General features: G+C 35.5%; 1 protein-coding gene across 1 annotated transcript; it reads left to right on the forward strand.

Moving 5' to 3' along the window:
- Positions 1 to 6190: 6190 nt before the first annotated feature.
- Positions 6191 to 17549, forward strand: LOC117317937 (acetylcholine receptor subunit alpha-like). The gene is made up of 5 exons (XM_033872906.1): positions 6191 to 6941; positions 11542 to 11586; positions 12120 to 12235; positions 13036 to 13568; positions 15745 to 17549. The coding sequence occupies exons 2-5, from the start codon at positions 11584 to 11586 to the stop codon at positions 16194 to 16196; spliced, it is 1104 nt and encodes a 367-aa protein (XP_033728797.1). The 5' UTR covers positions 6191 to 6941; positions 11542 to 11583; the 3' UTR covers positions 16197 to 17549.
- Positions 17550 to 17639: the final 90 nt, after the last annotated feature.

Genomic DNA, 17639 nt, shown 5'->3' on the forward strand with positions numbered 1-17639 from the left:
GTTTCGTCCTTCTAGGACTCGTCAGTGATGTTAGGGACATCCTACAGCTGTTTCGTCCTTCTATGACTTGTCAGTGATATTAGGGACATCATACAGTTGTTTCGTCCTTCTAGGACTCGTCATTGATGTTGGGGACATCATACAGCTGTTTCGTCCTTCTAGGACTCGTCATTGATGTTAAGGACATCCTACAGCTGTTTCGTCCTTCTAGGACTCGTCATTGATGTTAGGGACATCATACAGCTGTTTCGTCCTTCTTGGACTCGTCATTGATGTTAGGGACATCCTACAGCTGTTTCGTCCTTCTAGGACTCGTCATTGATGTTAGGGAGAACCTACAGCTGTTTCGTCCTTCTAGGACTCGCCGTTGATGTTGGGGACATCCTACAGCTGTTTCGTCCTTATAGCACTCGTCATTGATGTTAGGGACATCCTACAGCTGTTCCGTCCTTCTAGGATTCAATGATGTTAGGGACATCCTACAGCTGTTTCGTCCTTCTAGGACTCGTCATTGATGTTAGGGACATCCTACAGTTGTTTTGTCCTTCTAGGACTCACCATTGATGTTGGGGACATCCTACAGCTGTTTCGTCCTTCTAGGACTCGTCAGTGATATAAGGGACATCATACAGTTGTTTCGTCCTTCTAGGACTCGTCAGTGATGTTAGGGACATCCTACAGCTGTTTCGTCCTTCTAGGACTCGTCAGTGATATTAGGGACATCATACAGTTGTTCCGTCCTTCTAGGACTCGTCATTGATGTTGGGGACATCCTACAGCTATTTCGTCCTTCTAGGACTCATCATTGATGTTAGGGACATCCTACAGCTGTTTCGTCCTTCTAGGACTCGTCGTTGATGTTGGGGACATACTACAGCTGTTTCGTCCTTCTAGGACTCGTCAATGATGTTGGGGACATCCTTCAGCTGTTTCGTCCTACCAGGACTCGTCATTGATGTTGGGGACATCCTACAGTTGTTTCGTCCTTCAAGGACTCGTCATTGATGTTGGGGACATCCTACAGTTGTTTCGTCCTTCAAGGACTCGTCATTGATGTAAGGGAAATCCTACAGCTGTTTCGTCCTTCTAGGACTCGTCATTGATGTTAGGGACATCATACAGCTCTTTCGTCCTTCTAGGATTCATTGATGTTAGGGACATCCTACAGCTCTTTCGTCCTTCTAGGACTCTTCATGGATGTTAGGGACATCCTACAGCTGTTTCGTCCTTCTAGGACTCGTTAGTGATGTTAGGGAAATCCTACAGCTGTTTCGTCCTTCTAGGACTCGTCATTGATGTTAGGGACATCATACAGCTCTTTCGTCCTTCTAGGATTCATTGATGTTAGGGCCATCCTACAGCTGTTAGGTCCTTCTAGGACTCGTCATTGATGTTGGGGACATCCTACAGTTGTTTCGTCCTTCAAGGACTCGTCATTGATGTTAGGGACACCCTACAGCTGTTTCGTCCTTTTATGACTTGTCATTGATGTTCGGGACATCCTACAACTGTTTCGTCCTTCTAGGACTCGTCAGTGATATTAGGGACATCCTGCAGTTGTTTCGTCCTTCTAGGACTCGTCATTGATGTTAGGGACATCCTACAGCTGTTTCGTCCTTCTAGGACTCGTCATTGATGTTAGGGAAAACCTACAGCTGTTTCGTCCTTCTAGGACTCGTCGTTGATGTTGAGGACATCCTACAGCTGTTTCGTCCTTCTAGGACTCGTCATTGATGTTAGGGACATCCTACAGTTGTTTCGTCCTTCTAGGACTCGTCAGTGATATTAGGGACATCCTACAGCTGTTTCGTCCTTCTAGGACTCGTCATTGATGTTAGGGACATCCTACAGCTGTTTCGTCCTTCTAGGACTCGTCAGTGATATTAGGGACATCCTACAGCTATTTCGTCCTTCTAGGACTCTTCATTGATGTTACGTGTTGATACCTAGGAGGCGACTAAGATAGGTCGAAGCAATGTCGGGTGCAATATCCCAATAATTCGCTACGTTTCATAACTGTCAAAATAACATCAAGAGCGTGTATATTATGGCAAGAAACGAACAAAAATGATGATTGCATGGTCATTCAAGGAAAATAAGACCAGGTATGCCGACCAGCTTTCAGTTTCAGAAAAGTCCATTTCATCTTTTTTGAAAAGATCAAGGCCGATCAGTTCCGTCCAGATCAGCTCCATTCTTCAAAAACGCAATCGAATTAAAGAAGCTCCCGGTATTCAACATACCTTCGCAAAATATCATTTATTGTTCACCTGAAAAACATGAAAACAAATAGTAAATCTGTATAGCGAGGACATCTTTCCCTGCTATTTAGCAGAGAAAGATGTCCCCACTATGGACACCTTGGAAGTTTGAGATATAACTCCTGATAGTGGTAGCGTTATTGCTCATGATGAATTATGTATATGGTCCCAATGGTGAGAACAATCGTGATTTACTTTCACTTAGGTTGTTAATAATATAACGGCCGCGTAATGGTCGATTAGAATGTATAAACCAGGCCGAGTAGTTATTAACCAATTATCGAACGAACTATGTGAATTCATGATGAACTTGAAGCATCAGTGTGAAATCAGGCACTACTTAAATGCATGTAGACTAAATAGTCCATCAGTTCTATCATAGCTGTACTCAACACATCGTAATAAGGTAGTATTGCAATACCGAAATGTGGACATTGCAGAATTTTTTCGCCCTTCTTTTGATAATAACAGGTAAGTTTTTGTTACAAATCTTTATGAAATATGCTGAAAGGTGTTAGATTGAATTTTGTCTCCATGACGACGAATTTTGACTGAGTATCGTAACAGAACATTAAAACCTTCATATATCCTGTCTTAATTTTCAATAAATCATCGCATATCATTACAACGAGTGTTTTATGCAGAAATGTTGGATACTGTTTCGCCATTAGTATGTACAATACGTTATATATAAGCCTAGTAATTGCTCTTTGCCTGAGTTAATTCATTGTGTTGCTTACAGGGCTAGTTTATTTTAATCTTAATATAAGATATTTTATATAACGTCAACCATTTAATCTCATTAATATTCAAGACTCATGATATCTTATGCCATATATGATTGTATTTTATTGTGTATTTACAACATTGATGTTTGCGTTGCGATATGTGTTTTGTTCAACAATGCAATGCAAGATATGAAACGCACAAAAAAATGTATAACTCATAAATAATAAGGTTTTGTGCTAAATACAATTGATGATATTTCATTAATGTGTCTTTATGATATGAAACACTTTCTATATGATAAAAATGTATATCTCATGAACTGTAAGGTTTTGTGTACTAAATACTCTTTACAAGCAAAAGTCTATAAGTCTGTTTGAGTCGTTGATTTTCCTAAACGTATCCATTTTAAATTTGACTGGAACCAAGAATCGAGTTAACCAGACTATTTTGAGTTATCCTGGTTCAAGTTAACTATGTCTATATCTTATATTATCCAGAGGAGTACTGACTAAATAAATGTCGGTTTAACTGTCTTTACTATGCACATCATTTATTCTAAATAAAAGGAAATACAGATTATTGTATCCTTAAAAAATAAAAAATATTCTCACACAGGGTGATGACCAACTCTGGTGCCTATAGTAAATACCACCTTGTTAGGCACAAAAACGTAATCCATAATCTATATCATTTAATCTCGCAGCATTTTCATTGGTTTAAATAATTACGTTCTCAGCCAGTAACGTGTAACATAACGTCGCCGTTTGTAACGTTGCTTTTAACTGGCTTATATAGCGGTGTAATAATTTAACAATACATGTAGGTTACTAACATAAATACATTTTCGTACAGATTGCGTATAGTACATCCAATTATAAGGATTTACTTTTTTGTGCTGTTTTTTTATCTTTTTTTTATTATTTTTTTTTTCATATATGCATAACATGAAAAATAATGAATTCAAACTAATCCTTTAAGAAATGGTAAGGGTAATATGCAAGTAAAGTTATGATATGGTAATTGCCTTTTTTTTTTTTTTTTTTTTGAGTTTAGGGTGAGTACTGGTCATTTATCTTTGATGATTCAAATTAAAAATTCCAGGAAAACATTATATGACCAAATATAGAGAGACATGTTTAAGAAACAAAGTAAAAGTATAGCAAGCGTAGAATCTCTTGTTTACAATGCTAATTGTTCCGGTCCTACTTTTGTGTCACGCTTTAAGTGTTTCGAAAAGATCACCTTCACTTAAAGGGACTCAATCATTAGATTTCGGTCCTTTTCTGCAGAATTTTCTTTCAGGCAAGCGTTGGAATAGTTGGAATTATGCTAATGACAAAAGTGTTCTACTCTTCGTGAAAAACTGAGAAAAGATTTTAAGATTAACAGTCCTAGTCCGATTAACGAATTAACAAAATTTTACTGTTTCTACTAAAATCTGAGGTAAGTCTATGCATACAAAGTCTAACCATAGTCCTTAATTCGTGAATAGATACAACATATACATTTTATCGTATATATTCAATTGTATTCAGTTTATTAACATGTTAACGTGGTATTGTTATAATTTATGGAATGTATCTCATTCGTTAGAAGCCTCACGTGGAACAATCAATAGGGTAAATGATACCTACTGAGGGAAAATCGAAACCTTTTGGGATTCGAACTGAAAGCTTCATCCCTATCTCGGCAATTACGCTATTCTGAACGATAATGACATGCATTAACTAGAACCTAGTTATAGATGAACTTAGAATCTATATTTATTTTTGACTTTTGTGGAGATTGTTTGTGCTAACTTTAAAATTTCATAATTAACAGAAATTATGTAACATTTACAAACTGTTATAAGTAATAACTGTTCTTATCGAATATGAGATTAATCTAATGATTTTGTCGCTTTAAAAACAGTAACATAAAAATTCTCCAAACGTCTTGGTTACCGACCAAGGCAAGCGTATACATTAGTCAATGATGTAAAACCACTAATTGGTTATGCTTTAGTACAAATGAAAAATATTAAGTGACAAAAAAAAAAGAGAAAATTTGAGATTTTACAATTATTGCTTCAGTAACTTTCAGCCCACATACTGTATCGATATAATGTTGACCGTGTATACCGATGCTCGATGAACTTCAAATATTAATACGATGTAGCAATTGATTGTATCACTTATTTCAGCCATATCATATCCTAATGAATATTGTATTATTGCGTCGATGGTAATAATTCAGTTGATACTACCATTATCGACCTTATGAGGTACAGAATACGCGATATAATTATTTATTTATAATGACTGTTGTTACAACCGAACAATGGATGGAAACAACAACAACAACAACAAAATACGGCCAGGGTTATATGGCACCACACTGAAAGGCTATCCTCTGTAAAAAGACATTGAAATGTAGTCGTATACATAACGAACCAGTCTCACACACGGTAAGGGTAAATAACATCTTAAGCTTCATCTATAAAGCATAATATTGATGAATTTCAAACACGAATAAATATGTAAAAATTTGCATAAAAATACTTATGTAATATACCAAAATGTTTGTTTGGACATATGTTTCTTCTATAAAGTTACTTTGTGGTAAGATGTAGATCTAACATGGAATAATTCACACAAATAACAAAACCTGAAAAATAGCCAAGCTGTTATGCTCACGACTGTCTATAGCACAGGATAGGAGCATTTCTTCGACCGGATTTGACTCTATATACGTATAAACACTTATTTCGTTTTGACCTTGAAATGCAAATGGCGGCTGTGAAAACCATTACACAAATATGGCATAAAGGGAGACATTTCAATCAATAAAATGCTCCTAAATCATACTTTTAAGACATCTTATCATAGTAAAAAGGACATTTTAAAAACAATTTGTAAACCTGGATAGTTTATGGCCTTTTTCAGAAATAGGCATATTTTACCCCAAACGCAACGGGTAAACATTTTTTTTCTAAAAGCAGTCTTCTTGCCATTTCTAGAGGTTTTTTTATAATGTCTAATAAGAACATTTTTTATGCTTGAAATACCTCCTTATATGCAATATTTGTGTGATATTATTCACGACCGCCATTTGCATTTCAAGGTCAAAATAAAAACTGTTTATACATATTATGAAGTAAAATCTGGTCAAACAAATGCTCCTATTTTGTGTTTTAGACATTTGTGAGCAAAACGACATGGCTATTTTGTGCAATATATGCGATGCAAATGAGCTAATTAGGTTCCGCTGAAACATGCCTAACAAATTACATAAGTTCATAAAGTTATTTATGTTAAATTGCAGCATAGTAGGAATTTATAGGCTTGTAAAATATCACTGTTTTGACTGGATTTACTGTTTAGACGCCCCTTAACATATGGACTTCAATATCAAAGATGCTGCTTCTCTTTTCCGACAGAGTAGACACTGTTCGTATAAAAATGTACATAATGACGGCCAGTATATAAACTATATCTAATAAACACAGATAAAGGAACAACAATAATTACAGACAAACCAAATACAGAGACGGAGCACGCTAAACTATCTCTGGATTGCAAATATTTATTATCAAATTATCTGAATATTAATAAAAGAAGCTCAAACTATTGGTTAATGGCGTGAGGTACAACTGTTTGATATTCTTACTTTCAATTGATCACATCAACTCTTGTCGGAGATAACTTTAATCAATCTAACAGAAATCAAACCTTGTCTTGATAATTATGTCCTATTAGTTCTAGGTAAGAATGTGTGTAAGCCAAAATTCTCTCTTAAAAGAGCTTCCATTGATTTACAGAACCACGGGATATTGATGCAGTGTACAAACACTCTCTGGAAGTTGAACTACGAAATATATTCTTCCAACAAAATGATTACCAGAAACATACTCGACCTGTTAGCAGGGTAGCTGTGAACTTAACGCTTAGTATCATCACATTCAACTCTTTGGTAAATATGTATATAAGGTAGCAGTGCACAGTGAAAATGCCCCATTCTGAAAAAAATATGGCACATGTTTTAGACATGTAAAAGTATATATATATATGTATATTTGTAGACCTGTGAATACCATGGCAGCAACTTAAATATAACTTAAAAAATGCAAAATATTATATTTGACCCAAAATGACACAATTCTCTACACATTTTTTTTTCTGAAACCTATTTGAAATTAAATATCTCTATCCCAAAGACAGAATTAATCTTGTTTTGACATATGTTGTTCCCTAAGTTTTCCCGCAATCTTACCTTCACTATGATGCACCATTTTTCGACAAACTGTCGGAAAATCCGGAACCAATTTATTTATTTTAGTTATAACAAATGTGAAGCTTGTATATATTATTTCATAATGAATATACCAAACATAGTATACATCTATTTTTTCATTTTTTATGCATATCTTAATACAGGAGTTATTTGCTTAACACAAAATCACCCATGGCCACGCAGTCTTTCTGTACTGTGCTACCTAAGGATCGTTTTTTCAAATCTGTAAACATTCAAATCAGGAAAGAATAAAGGAGGCTATGAAGTTTGGTAGGTACAAGATATCTCTAAGAGTACGGGGTATCTCTAAAGTACGGAGTATCTCTAAAGTACGGGGTATCTCTAAAGTACGGATTATCTCTAAAGTACGGATTATCTCTAAAGTACGGGGTATATCTAAAGTACGGGAGTATCTCTAAAGTACGGGGTATCTCTAAAGTACGGGATCTCTAAAGTACGGAGTATCTCTAAAGTACGGAGTATCTCTAAAGTACGGAGTATCTCTAAAGTACGGATTATCTCTAAAGTACGGGGTATATCTAAAGTACGGGGTATCTCTAAAGTACGGGGTATCTCTAAAGTACGGAGTATCTCTAAAGTACGGAGTATCTCTAAAGTACGAAGTATCTCTAAAGTACGGGGTATCTCTAAAGTACGGAGTATCTCTAAAGTACGGGGTATCTCTAAAGTACGGAGTATCTCTAAAGTACGAAGTATCTCTAAAGTACGGAGTATCTCTAAAGTACGGAGTATCTCTAAAGTACGGGGTGTCTCTAAAGTACGGAGTATCTCTAAAGTACGAAGTATCTCTAAAGTACGGAGTATCTCTAAAGTACGGAGTATCTCTAAAGTACGGGGTGTCTCTAAAGTACGGAGTATCTCTAAAGTACGGGGTATCTCTAAGTACGAAGTATCTCTAAAGTACGGGGTATCTCTAAAGTACGGGGTATCTCTAAAGTACGGAGTATCTCTAAAGTACGGGGTATCTCTAAAGTACGGGGTATCTCTAAAGTACGGAGTATCTCTAAAGTACGGGGTATCTCTAAAGTACGGAGTATCTCTAAAGTACGGGGTATCTCTAAAGTACGGGGTATCTCTAAAGTACGGAGTATCTCTAAAGTACGGAGTATCTCTAAAGTACGGGGTATCTCTAAAGTACGGGGTATCTCTAAAGTACGGAGTATCTCTAAAGTACGGGGTATCTCTAAAGTACGGAGTATCTCTAAAGTACGGAGTATCTCTAAAGTACGGAGTATCTCTAAAGTACGGGGTATCTCTAAAGTACGGGGTATCTCTAAAGTACGGGGTATCTCTAAAGTACGGGGTATCTCTAAAGTACGGAGTATCTCTAAAGTACGGGGTATCTCTAAAGTACGGAGTATCTCTAAAGTACGGGGTATCTCTAAAGTACGGGATTATCTCTAAAGTACGGAGTATCTCTAAAGTACGGGGTATCTCTAAAGTACGGAGTATCTCTAAAGTACGGAGTATCTCTAAAGTACGGGGTATCTCTAAAGTACGGGGTATCTCTAAAGTACGGAGTATCTCTAAAGTACGGAGTATCTCTAAAGTACGGGGTATCTCTAAAGTACGGAGTATCTCTAAAGTACGGATTATCTCTAAAGTACGGGGTATCTCTAAAGTACGGAGTATCTCTAAAGTACGGAGTATCTCTAAAGTACGGGGTATCTCTAAAGTACGGGGTATCTCTAAAGTACGGAGTATCTCTAAAGTACGGGTATCTCTAAAGTACGGAGTATCTCTAAAGTACGGGGTATCTCTAAAGTACGAAGTATCTCTAAAGTACGGGGTATCTCTAAAGTACGGAGTATCTCTAAAGTACGGGGTATCTCTAAAGTACGGGGTATCTCTAAAGTACGGGGTATCTCTAAAGTACGGAGTATCTCTAAAGTACGGGGTATCTCTAAAGTACGGAGTATCTCTAAAGTACGGGGTATTTCTAGAGTTCGGAGTATATCTAGAGTACGGGGTATTTCTGGAGTTCGGGGTATGTCTAGAGTATAGGATATTTTTAGAGTATAGGGTATCTCTAGAGTTCGGAGTATATCTAGAGTACGGGATATCTCTAAAGTACGGAGTATCTCTAAAGTACGGGGTATCTCTAAAGTACGAAGTTCTCTAAAGTACGGAGTATCTCTAAAGTACGGGGTATCTCTAAAGTACGGGGTATCTCTAAAGTACGGGGTACCTCTAAAGTACGGGGTATCTCTAAAGTACGGAGTATCTCTAAAGTACGGGGTATCTCTAAAGTACGGGGTATCTCTAAAGTTCGGGGTATCTCTAAAGTACGGATTATCTCTAAAGTACGGGGTATCTCTAAAGTACGGAGTATCTCTAAAGTACGGGGTATCTCTAAAGTACGGGGTATCTCTAAAGTACGGAGTATCTCTAAAGTACGTGTTATGCAGATTACGGGGTATCTGTAGAGTTCGGAGTATATGTAGAGTACGGGGTATTTTTGGAGTTCGGAGTATATCTAGAGCACTGGGTATTTTTAGAGTATAGGGTATCTCTAGAGTTCGGGGTATGTCTAGAGTATAGGATATTTTTAGAGTATAGGGTATCTCTAGAGTTCGGAGTATATCTAGAGTACGGAGTATATCTAGAGTTCGGGGAATCTCTAGAGAAAGGAATATTGGTTTTCAGCATTGAAATCTGGGGATATTACACACAACGTTGTCACATTCATCGCCCTCATGGACATTCTTTTTTATTCAGAATAAAGTAACCCTACAGAGTTGTACATAAATCCTTCATTGCAGTACATAAGCCAATAGTGTTGTATACAAATCTTAGTGTTGCTCTAAACCCTAAAATGTTGTACATTTTACGTCAACCCTACATTACTGTAACTAAACCCTACAATGTTTTACATTTTACATAAACCCTATATTACTGTAGCTAAACCCTACAATGTTGTACATTTTACGTCAACCCTACATTACTGTAACTAAACCCTACAATGTTGTACATTTTACATAAACCCTACAATGTTGTATATTTTACGTACACCCTACATTACTGTCACTAAACCCTACAATGTTGTACATTTTACGTAAACCCTACATTACTGTAACTAAACCCTAAAATGTTTTACATTTTACATAAACCTATATTACTGTAGCTAAACCCTACAATGTTGTACATTTTACGTCAACCCTACATTACTGTAACTAAACCCTACAATGTTGTACATTTTACATAAACCCTATATTACTGTAACTAAACCCTACAATGTTGTACATTTTACATAAACCCTACAATGTTGTATATTTTACATAAACCCTACATTACTGTAACTAACCCCTACAATATTGTACATTTTACGTAAACCCTACATTACTGTAACTAAACCCTACAATATTGTACATTTTACGTAAACCCTACATTAGTGTAACTAAACCCTACAATGTTTTACATTTTACGTAAACCCTACATTACTGTAACTAAACCCTACAATGTTGTACATTTTACGTAAACCCTACATTACTGTAACTAAACCCTACAATGTTGTATATTTTACGTAAACCCTACATTACTGTAACTAAACCCTACAATGTTGTACATTTTACGTAAACCCTACATTACTGTAACTAAACCCTACAATGTTGTACATTTTACGTAAACCCTATATTACTGTAGCTAAACCCTACAATGTTGTACATTTTACGTCAACCCTACATTACTGTAACTAAACCCTACAATGTTGTACATTTTACATAAACCCTACATTACTGTAACTAAACCCTACAATGTTGTACATTTTACATAAACCCTACAATGTTGTACATTTTACATAAACCCTACATTACTGTAACTAAACCCTACAATGTTGTACATTTACATAAACCCTACATTACTGTCACTAAACCCTAAAATGTTGTACTTTTTACGTAAACCCTATATTACTGTAACTAAACCCTACAATGTTGTACAGTTTACGTAAACCCTACATTACTGTAACTAAACTAAACATTTCCATTAACCCTACAATATTTTGCAGAAACATTATAATGCTATGTCTATATAGTCAACAATGTTATACCTTATATGCACTGTGATATGTATTGGCAGGGACGTCTGTACCATCTTCAACAGGACTTTTATAGACAAAATTGATAAAAATCACATCTTTAAATGATGCACAAACACCCTTACACATACCTTTTTATTATCACACTCGTTTCTAAACCATTTAATGCTCAATCAAATATATTCATCAGGCTAATTATTTTATATCCTATTTTACTTTGAACAGGATGTCCGTAACCAGGTTCTAACCACTACTGGCTTTTTCAGTATGGTAAGTAACACAAATAAACAGGTGACCAAATATACTGTCAATAAAACAATACTTATATTTGTTGATTCATTGAGGCTAAGGAACGATCTGAAACTGATGAATCCAAGACCCATTATCGAGTTGAATGCCCTTCCGGAACGTTATAATAAAAAATATCGATTCCTGAATTATAACAATAACCAAGAGTATATTCAGAACTGGTCAGCCTAAGGTTGAAACAAAAACTTTATTATTGCATTAGTGTAACTTTAGGATTTAGTTTAGTTATTATTCTAAGTATATATATACTTCAGTGAAGTAGGAACATTGAAGATTGATTGTGATATTGATCTTGCTAGTAATGCTTTTGTCAAATGAGTCAGTTTGAAGTACTCGTACTGTTTTTCATAAAATAATTATCTTATTGCAAAGCTACACAATTATGATTACAACATGCTGTTAAATTTATTACTACGTCCTGGTTTCCGGATCTTCTTATTTAATTGATGATTGATAATATCAGGGTTTAAAAAAAAGAAATGGTATCTTTATAGGCTTGGAACGACGTAAGGCTAGATTGGAGTTCACTCAGAGCTTTTAGCTCTCATATCCCAGCTTTTTATGCGGATGAGGACACAGTATGGCGACCACCAATCATAATAGAAAACTCGTAAGTATACTTGAGAATTGAACAGCTTTGCGACATGTTTGTTGTTATAAATATCACATCATATTGCGCGTTAGCTCAATGTTGTGGTTGCTTACAACCGCCTGCAATGTAATTAATTCCTTTGAGGTACTTTACTGTTTCAATACAGTTGGAATGAAAATAGAAACAGAAAAATACTGTTTTTTGATAATTAAGATGCGCATTGGATTCTTAAAAAGGCATATGGACCAAAGACCAGACTTGAGACATCATGTCTGATAGCGCTTTACATTACACCCAAATGTAAATTCTTGATTAATTACTATTTCAAACCCTGATGTTTCTCGAAGCCTTTGGCCCTTTGATTTAATAATACTGCCCTAATTTAATTCACTTATTCGTCCTGCTTATTTAATCATTTCCGTACTTTAATTACTTTTCTTAATGGATCGTTTCCGTACTTTCCGTACTTTTTTATTTAATCTATTTAATCGTTTCCTAACTTTCAGTACTTCGATTGTTTTATTGTTTCCACACTTTTTTTTTATTATTTATCATTTCCGCACGTCAGTACTTCGATTATTTTATTGTTTTCATACTTTCATTATTTGATTATTTATCATTTCCGCACGTCAGTACTTTGATTATTTTATCGTTTCTGCACGTCAGTACTTTGATTATTTTATCGTTTCCGTACGTCAGTACTTTGATTATTTTATCGTTTCCGTACGTCAGTAATTTGATTATTTTATCGTTTCTGTACGTCAGTACTTTGATTATTTTATCGTTTCCGTACTCAGTACTTTCATTTATTGTTTCAGTGTAAGCGACATATCCGTGATGAGCGATAAATCTATCCCTATACGAGTATTTCACACTGGCGATATGACTTGGAATCCTTCTGGGATATATAAAACGACGTGTGATACTGACGTCACCTTCTACCCTTTTGATACCCAAGTGTGTGACATCAGTATAAGTACATGGGGGTACACGGCATTTGAAATAGCTCTGAATTTAGATCCACTTCCGCTTGATATGACCCACTTCAGGAAAAATGGAGAGTGGAAATACATTTCCTATTCTACCAGCAGTTACGTTAGAGGCAGCAGAGAAAAGTCATTTTCAGTAACAACTTTCCAACTGAAATTAAAACGTCGACCAATGTACCATGTACTTAATACTTTGACACCAACCATACTTCTGGCATTTCTAAGTTGCATGACTTTCAAGCTGCCAGTCCAGTCTGGAGAGAGGATAGGATTTTCACTGACAGTTTTGTTGTCCTATGCTGTTTACCTGTCAGTTTTGTCCGAGCATATACCAACGACTTCAGTGACCACGTCCCTACTTTGTAAGTATCAGATTACGTTTAAAATGCTAGATCGGCGACAGCGTGTAAACTATTTCGATGTGTATATATGAATGGCGATATGGTCTTATTGTAGTATTATTCCTAACCGGGACAAAGAACGTTTGCCGGCAATAGCAAGACCACCAAAAGTGCTTAAAATTTTACCATCGGTATAGGTATATCTCAAAAATATTAAAAACGTCCTAAAATGATTTTTTTTAAATAAGCATGCATATATTATGTATTCGTGATGCAAGTTTTACCAATATTCATTAAAAAGATAAAATTAGAAGCCCAATTGTTCTGCGGGTATAGCTTATAGTTTGTTACAAATCATTCTGCAATGCATAAGATGTGCATATATTGCGTAAAGCATGTAACTTTTGGATTGAAGACAGCAGCGTATTCTTGTTCCTGTATACAGCAGATCATAATCATTATTTGTCGGGGATGTAGTATCTACAAAGCATGATAAAAAAAAAATGATTCACCAAATTGTTCGTTTTGCAAAAAGAAATGTAATATCCATTATTCACCTTTTTGGGGAATGCCAAATTGTCAAAGAATTCTGAAATAAATTAATTGCGTGGATCAAAAACAAAATTGAAAAAGATATTTATTTATCCGATGTCAATGTTATACTTGGAAACCAAATAATGAAATCAGCATTATGACTTGACCTTGGTCATGATGCTGGCAAAACTTTATATATATAAGCAAAAGATGAAAAACAAATTACCTTCACTTGATTGTTTTAAAAAGGAACTGGTTATATATTGTAAAACAAAAGAATTCACAAAAACTATAATAAATAAATATGGCAATACAAACATTTCATAATCGGTGGGCTCATTTACGTTTTGATTTTCTTTCTTTTCTTATCTGAAGTAAGAAGTATGTGAAAGAATGTGAGAGTGACCGTGCAATTAGTTCGTAAAAAAATCATTTCTAAATATCTCTACATGAAATACGTTAAGAAAAGCGTTTTCAGTCTCATATTCTCTTTTGTTCTAATTACTCTCCGATTTGTAAATTAAATAAGTGAACTTGGGAATTGTATTCACTTTATAGAAGTTATGTGCTTCCCAATGTTGTAGAAAAGTAAACGTTAAGTTACAATAAATATGAATTTTTCATAACAATAGGACAAAATCAGTAGCCTCACTTTGGATAACATAGGAAATGATATTCATGTATTCATATTGGGATATGAATTGATATAAATCACTCTTGTTGCCCGGATGGAAGCGTCTGAGCGGTCTTACTGCACTAGTAGGGGAAAACCAGAGTACCCGAAGATAACCCATGTGGGCGGACAGGTGAACTCCTTACCTTTTCACGTCCGATCGGGGGAGTTGTCCGTCGTCTTTGGTTTGGTTAAGTGTTGTCTCATCAACAACAATAGTCATTAAGGATATGGTCTCCAGTTTGCGAGATGCCTGCGTGTAGTGTATGGGGTTTTGTAGGGAGGCTGTGGTGTATTCGTGTTTTAATTGTGAAACGGATGCCGTCTTTAAAGTGCTACCTCATTGAAGTAAACTGTCGAACCGGTCACATTGTACTGACACCGAGGCAATCTGTCGTCCAATTCACAATTTGCTTAGTGTTAAGCGGGAGTATTATCTATTAAATTTATAGACTTTGGTATGTCTCGACCTGGGCACAGAACCCAAAACGTTCTTCACAAACGTGAACGCTCAACTAAAGGCTAAACGTGTCGAGGAGACATTCTCGGAAGGTGATTTGAAGACCGCTTTGAGCCGTCGTTAATGTTGTGATAAAGCGGTAGTTAAATATTTGAAATTATATTATAAATCAAATAGAAGAAATGTCGTTGAACTTTTCAATTCCATTAAAATTACTGGCTGAACGACCACAAATGTGATTAAAAACTAACGGGAATGTTCAAATATATTTTATGTTTACAGCACTTTTTTTTTCTTTTTTTCTTTTTGCAAATAAGCCATTCTGAAGAGGATCAAACACACCTTTGATATTATTCCAACACCTTCATGTAAATCGGGTTGAGATTTAAAATTTTCTGGAATCACGATATTAACCTTGCAAAACGAACAGGTGGAAAAATTTCGGAACATAAGAGAAATTGTAGGTGACTTTATACATTTTGCATAATTTATGTAATCATATGACGTAATATTATTGAATTCTGTTTCAGCTCTGTATCTGTTATTCATCTTAACCGTAGGAATGATATCAGTCCTATTGACGATATTGGTTTTGGAGTGCCATCATTCAGACCCGAACACAAAAGTTCCAAATTGGCTACTTAAGACAGTCGACGTGCTGATGGTGATAAGCTTCAGAAGGAGAGAAGGACGTTCCCTTTTCCGATGCTGTCCATGCGCTAGAAACAAAAACAATATTGAGAGTATTGACTCGGTGAAAGAGCCATCAGGAAGTCTTGGGAAGGAATCGAAAGCAATGGAAGTGGCGCAAAACAATGACGTCATGCATTTTGCCGTTTCGTGGCTGGAAGTTGGACGTTTGTTGGATGGATGTTTCTTGAGGATTTTCTTATTTGTTGTTCTCCTAGTCACCTTTATGTTCTTAATGGCACTTTGCATTGCATATGGCATATATGAGGATACCTTTGATGAAAATATGTAACTGTTGTTTCCATCTGATTAGCGTATTTACATATAGTGTTTAATACTGTTAATAACATGTACAACTTTGGACTTTCTTATCCCAAGCATCAGTCTTTTTGTCCCTATATCAAATAATTCTCAACTGATAAAGTCTTTTTGTACCTGTATCAAATATTTCTCAACTAATAAAGTAATAAAGCGATGAAATAATATATATGGTAAAAGAATAGTTGCGAGTTTGAGTCTCTGATAAACGGAATCTGCTAAAAATCCAATGGACCACGTTGCAAAATTCAATATTACAAAGATCATTTGTGTATGTCACGTCAAAGATGAATTTGTTTTAGTGTAATGTTTTGACTGTCAGACTAATAGCCAGTCTTGTAACATATTTTCAGTTCATTTTATATCAAACTTAACCAATAGAACAAAACACAGACAGCTGAATATATACAATATAAGCTCAATAATTTAATTGATTAAGTTGGGGATGATATTCACAATGAAGTACAAAGTACATGCATATACAACATGACAATTATCATACACTGATATCTAGATCGTGTGCTTGGCAGTTAAGAACTCTTAGTACGAGAGTACTACGTTGTGAAAATAATATCAATAGACCTGATGATATTCGTACTTCTCTTGTACCAGACCACTTTAGAGAGATAGCAATGCTATTTTTACAATCTCTGACTCCATAATAGATGTAAAAGTGTCTGGTATGCGAGTATATTAAGTAAACTGCATTCCATCACCCACCCGTCTGGTCAGCGGCTATAAACTAAGTATGGCTCCGAGCAGGCGATGTCTCTCCGGAATTATTGCGCTTTGAATTTCCCTACCAGCGCCTGAACTACCACATCTCATTTCCAGTACAAAAGAGTTCCAGTACTATATTATTGTGGGTTTCGCTCACGCTCTCTCACACAAAGGGAAATGTATTATATTACGAATGAAACTATTTCTCTTAGCTCATAAAGTATTAATGATGAATGGAAACAACCCTGGAAACATATAACAATTTAACGGTAAAAATACTTTGCAATTAATCGCAGTCGTCAACATCCTTAACTTATATCGCTGCACACTACATATGTACTAATATTCACAAGCATGTTTCGTGTTTTCAATGTAAATAATTTCCACACATATATGAATAAATATAAATCACCATTATCATTTGTAAGACACTTATTTGTTACAGTAGAATATTTTTATATACATGTATATATATATATATGCCTTACTGACTTTCTGTATCGTGTCTTAACTTTCAACGGCAGTAAGACTACAGGAGAATGATTCCAAAAGTTAAATGAATAACCCAATTATCGTTACATCAGTATATACAATGTAATTGTATTGTCTTTAGCTTGACTGACTGACATTAAAACAGCCAACTGAATACAAAGTTTCGATTGATGACTCAGTGGACTTTGGGGTTTGACTACGCTTA

Source organism: Pecten maximus, chromosome 19 (genome assembly GCF_902652985.1).
Source record: "Pecten maximus chromosome 19, xPecMax1.1, whole genome shotgun sequence".
Classification (NCBI taxonomy): Eukaryota; Metazoa; Mollusca; class Bivalvia; order Pectinida; family Pectinidae; genus Pecten; species Pecten maximus.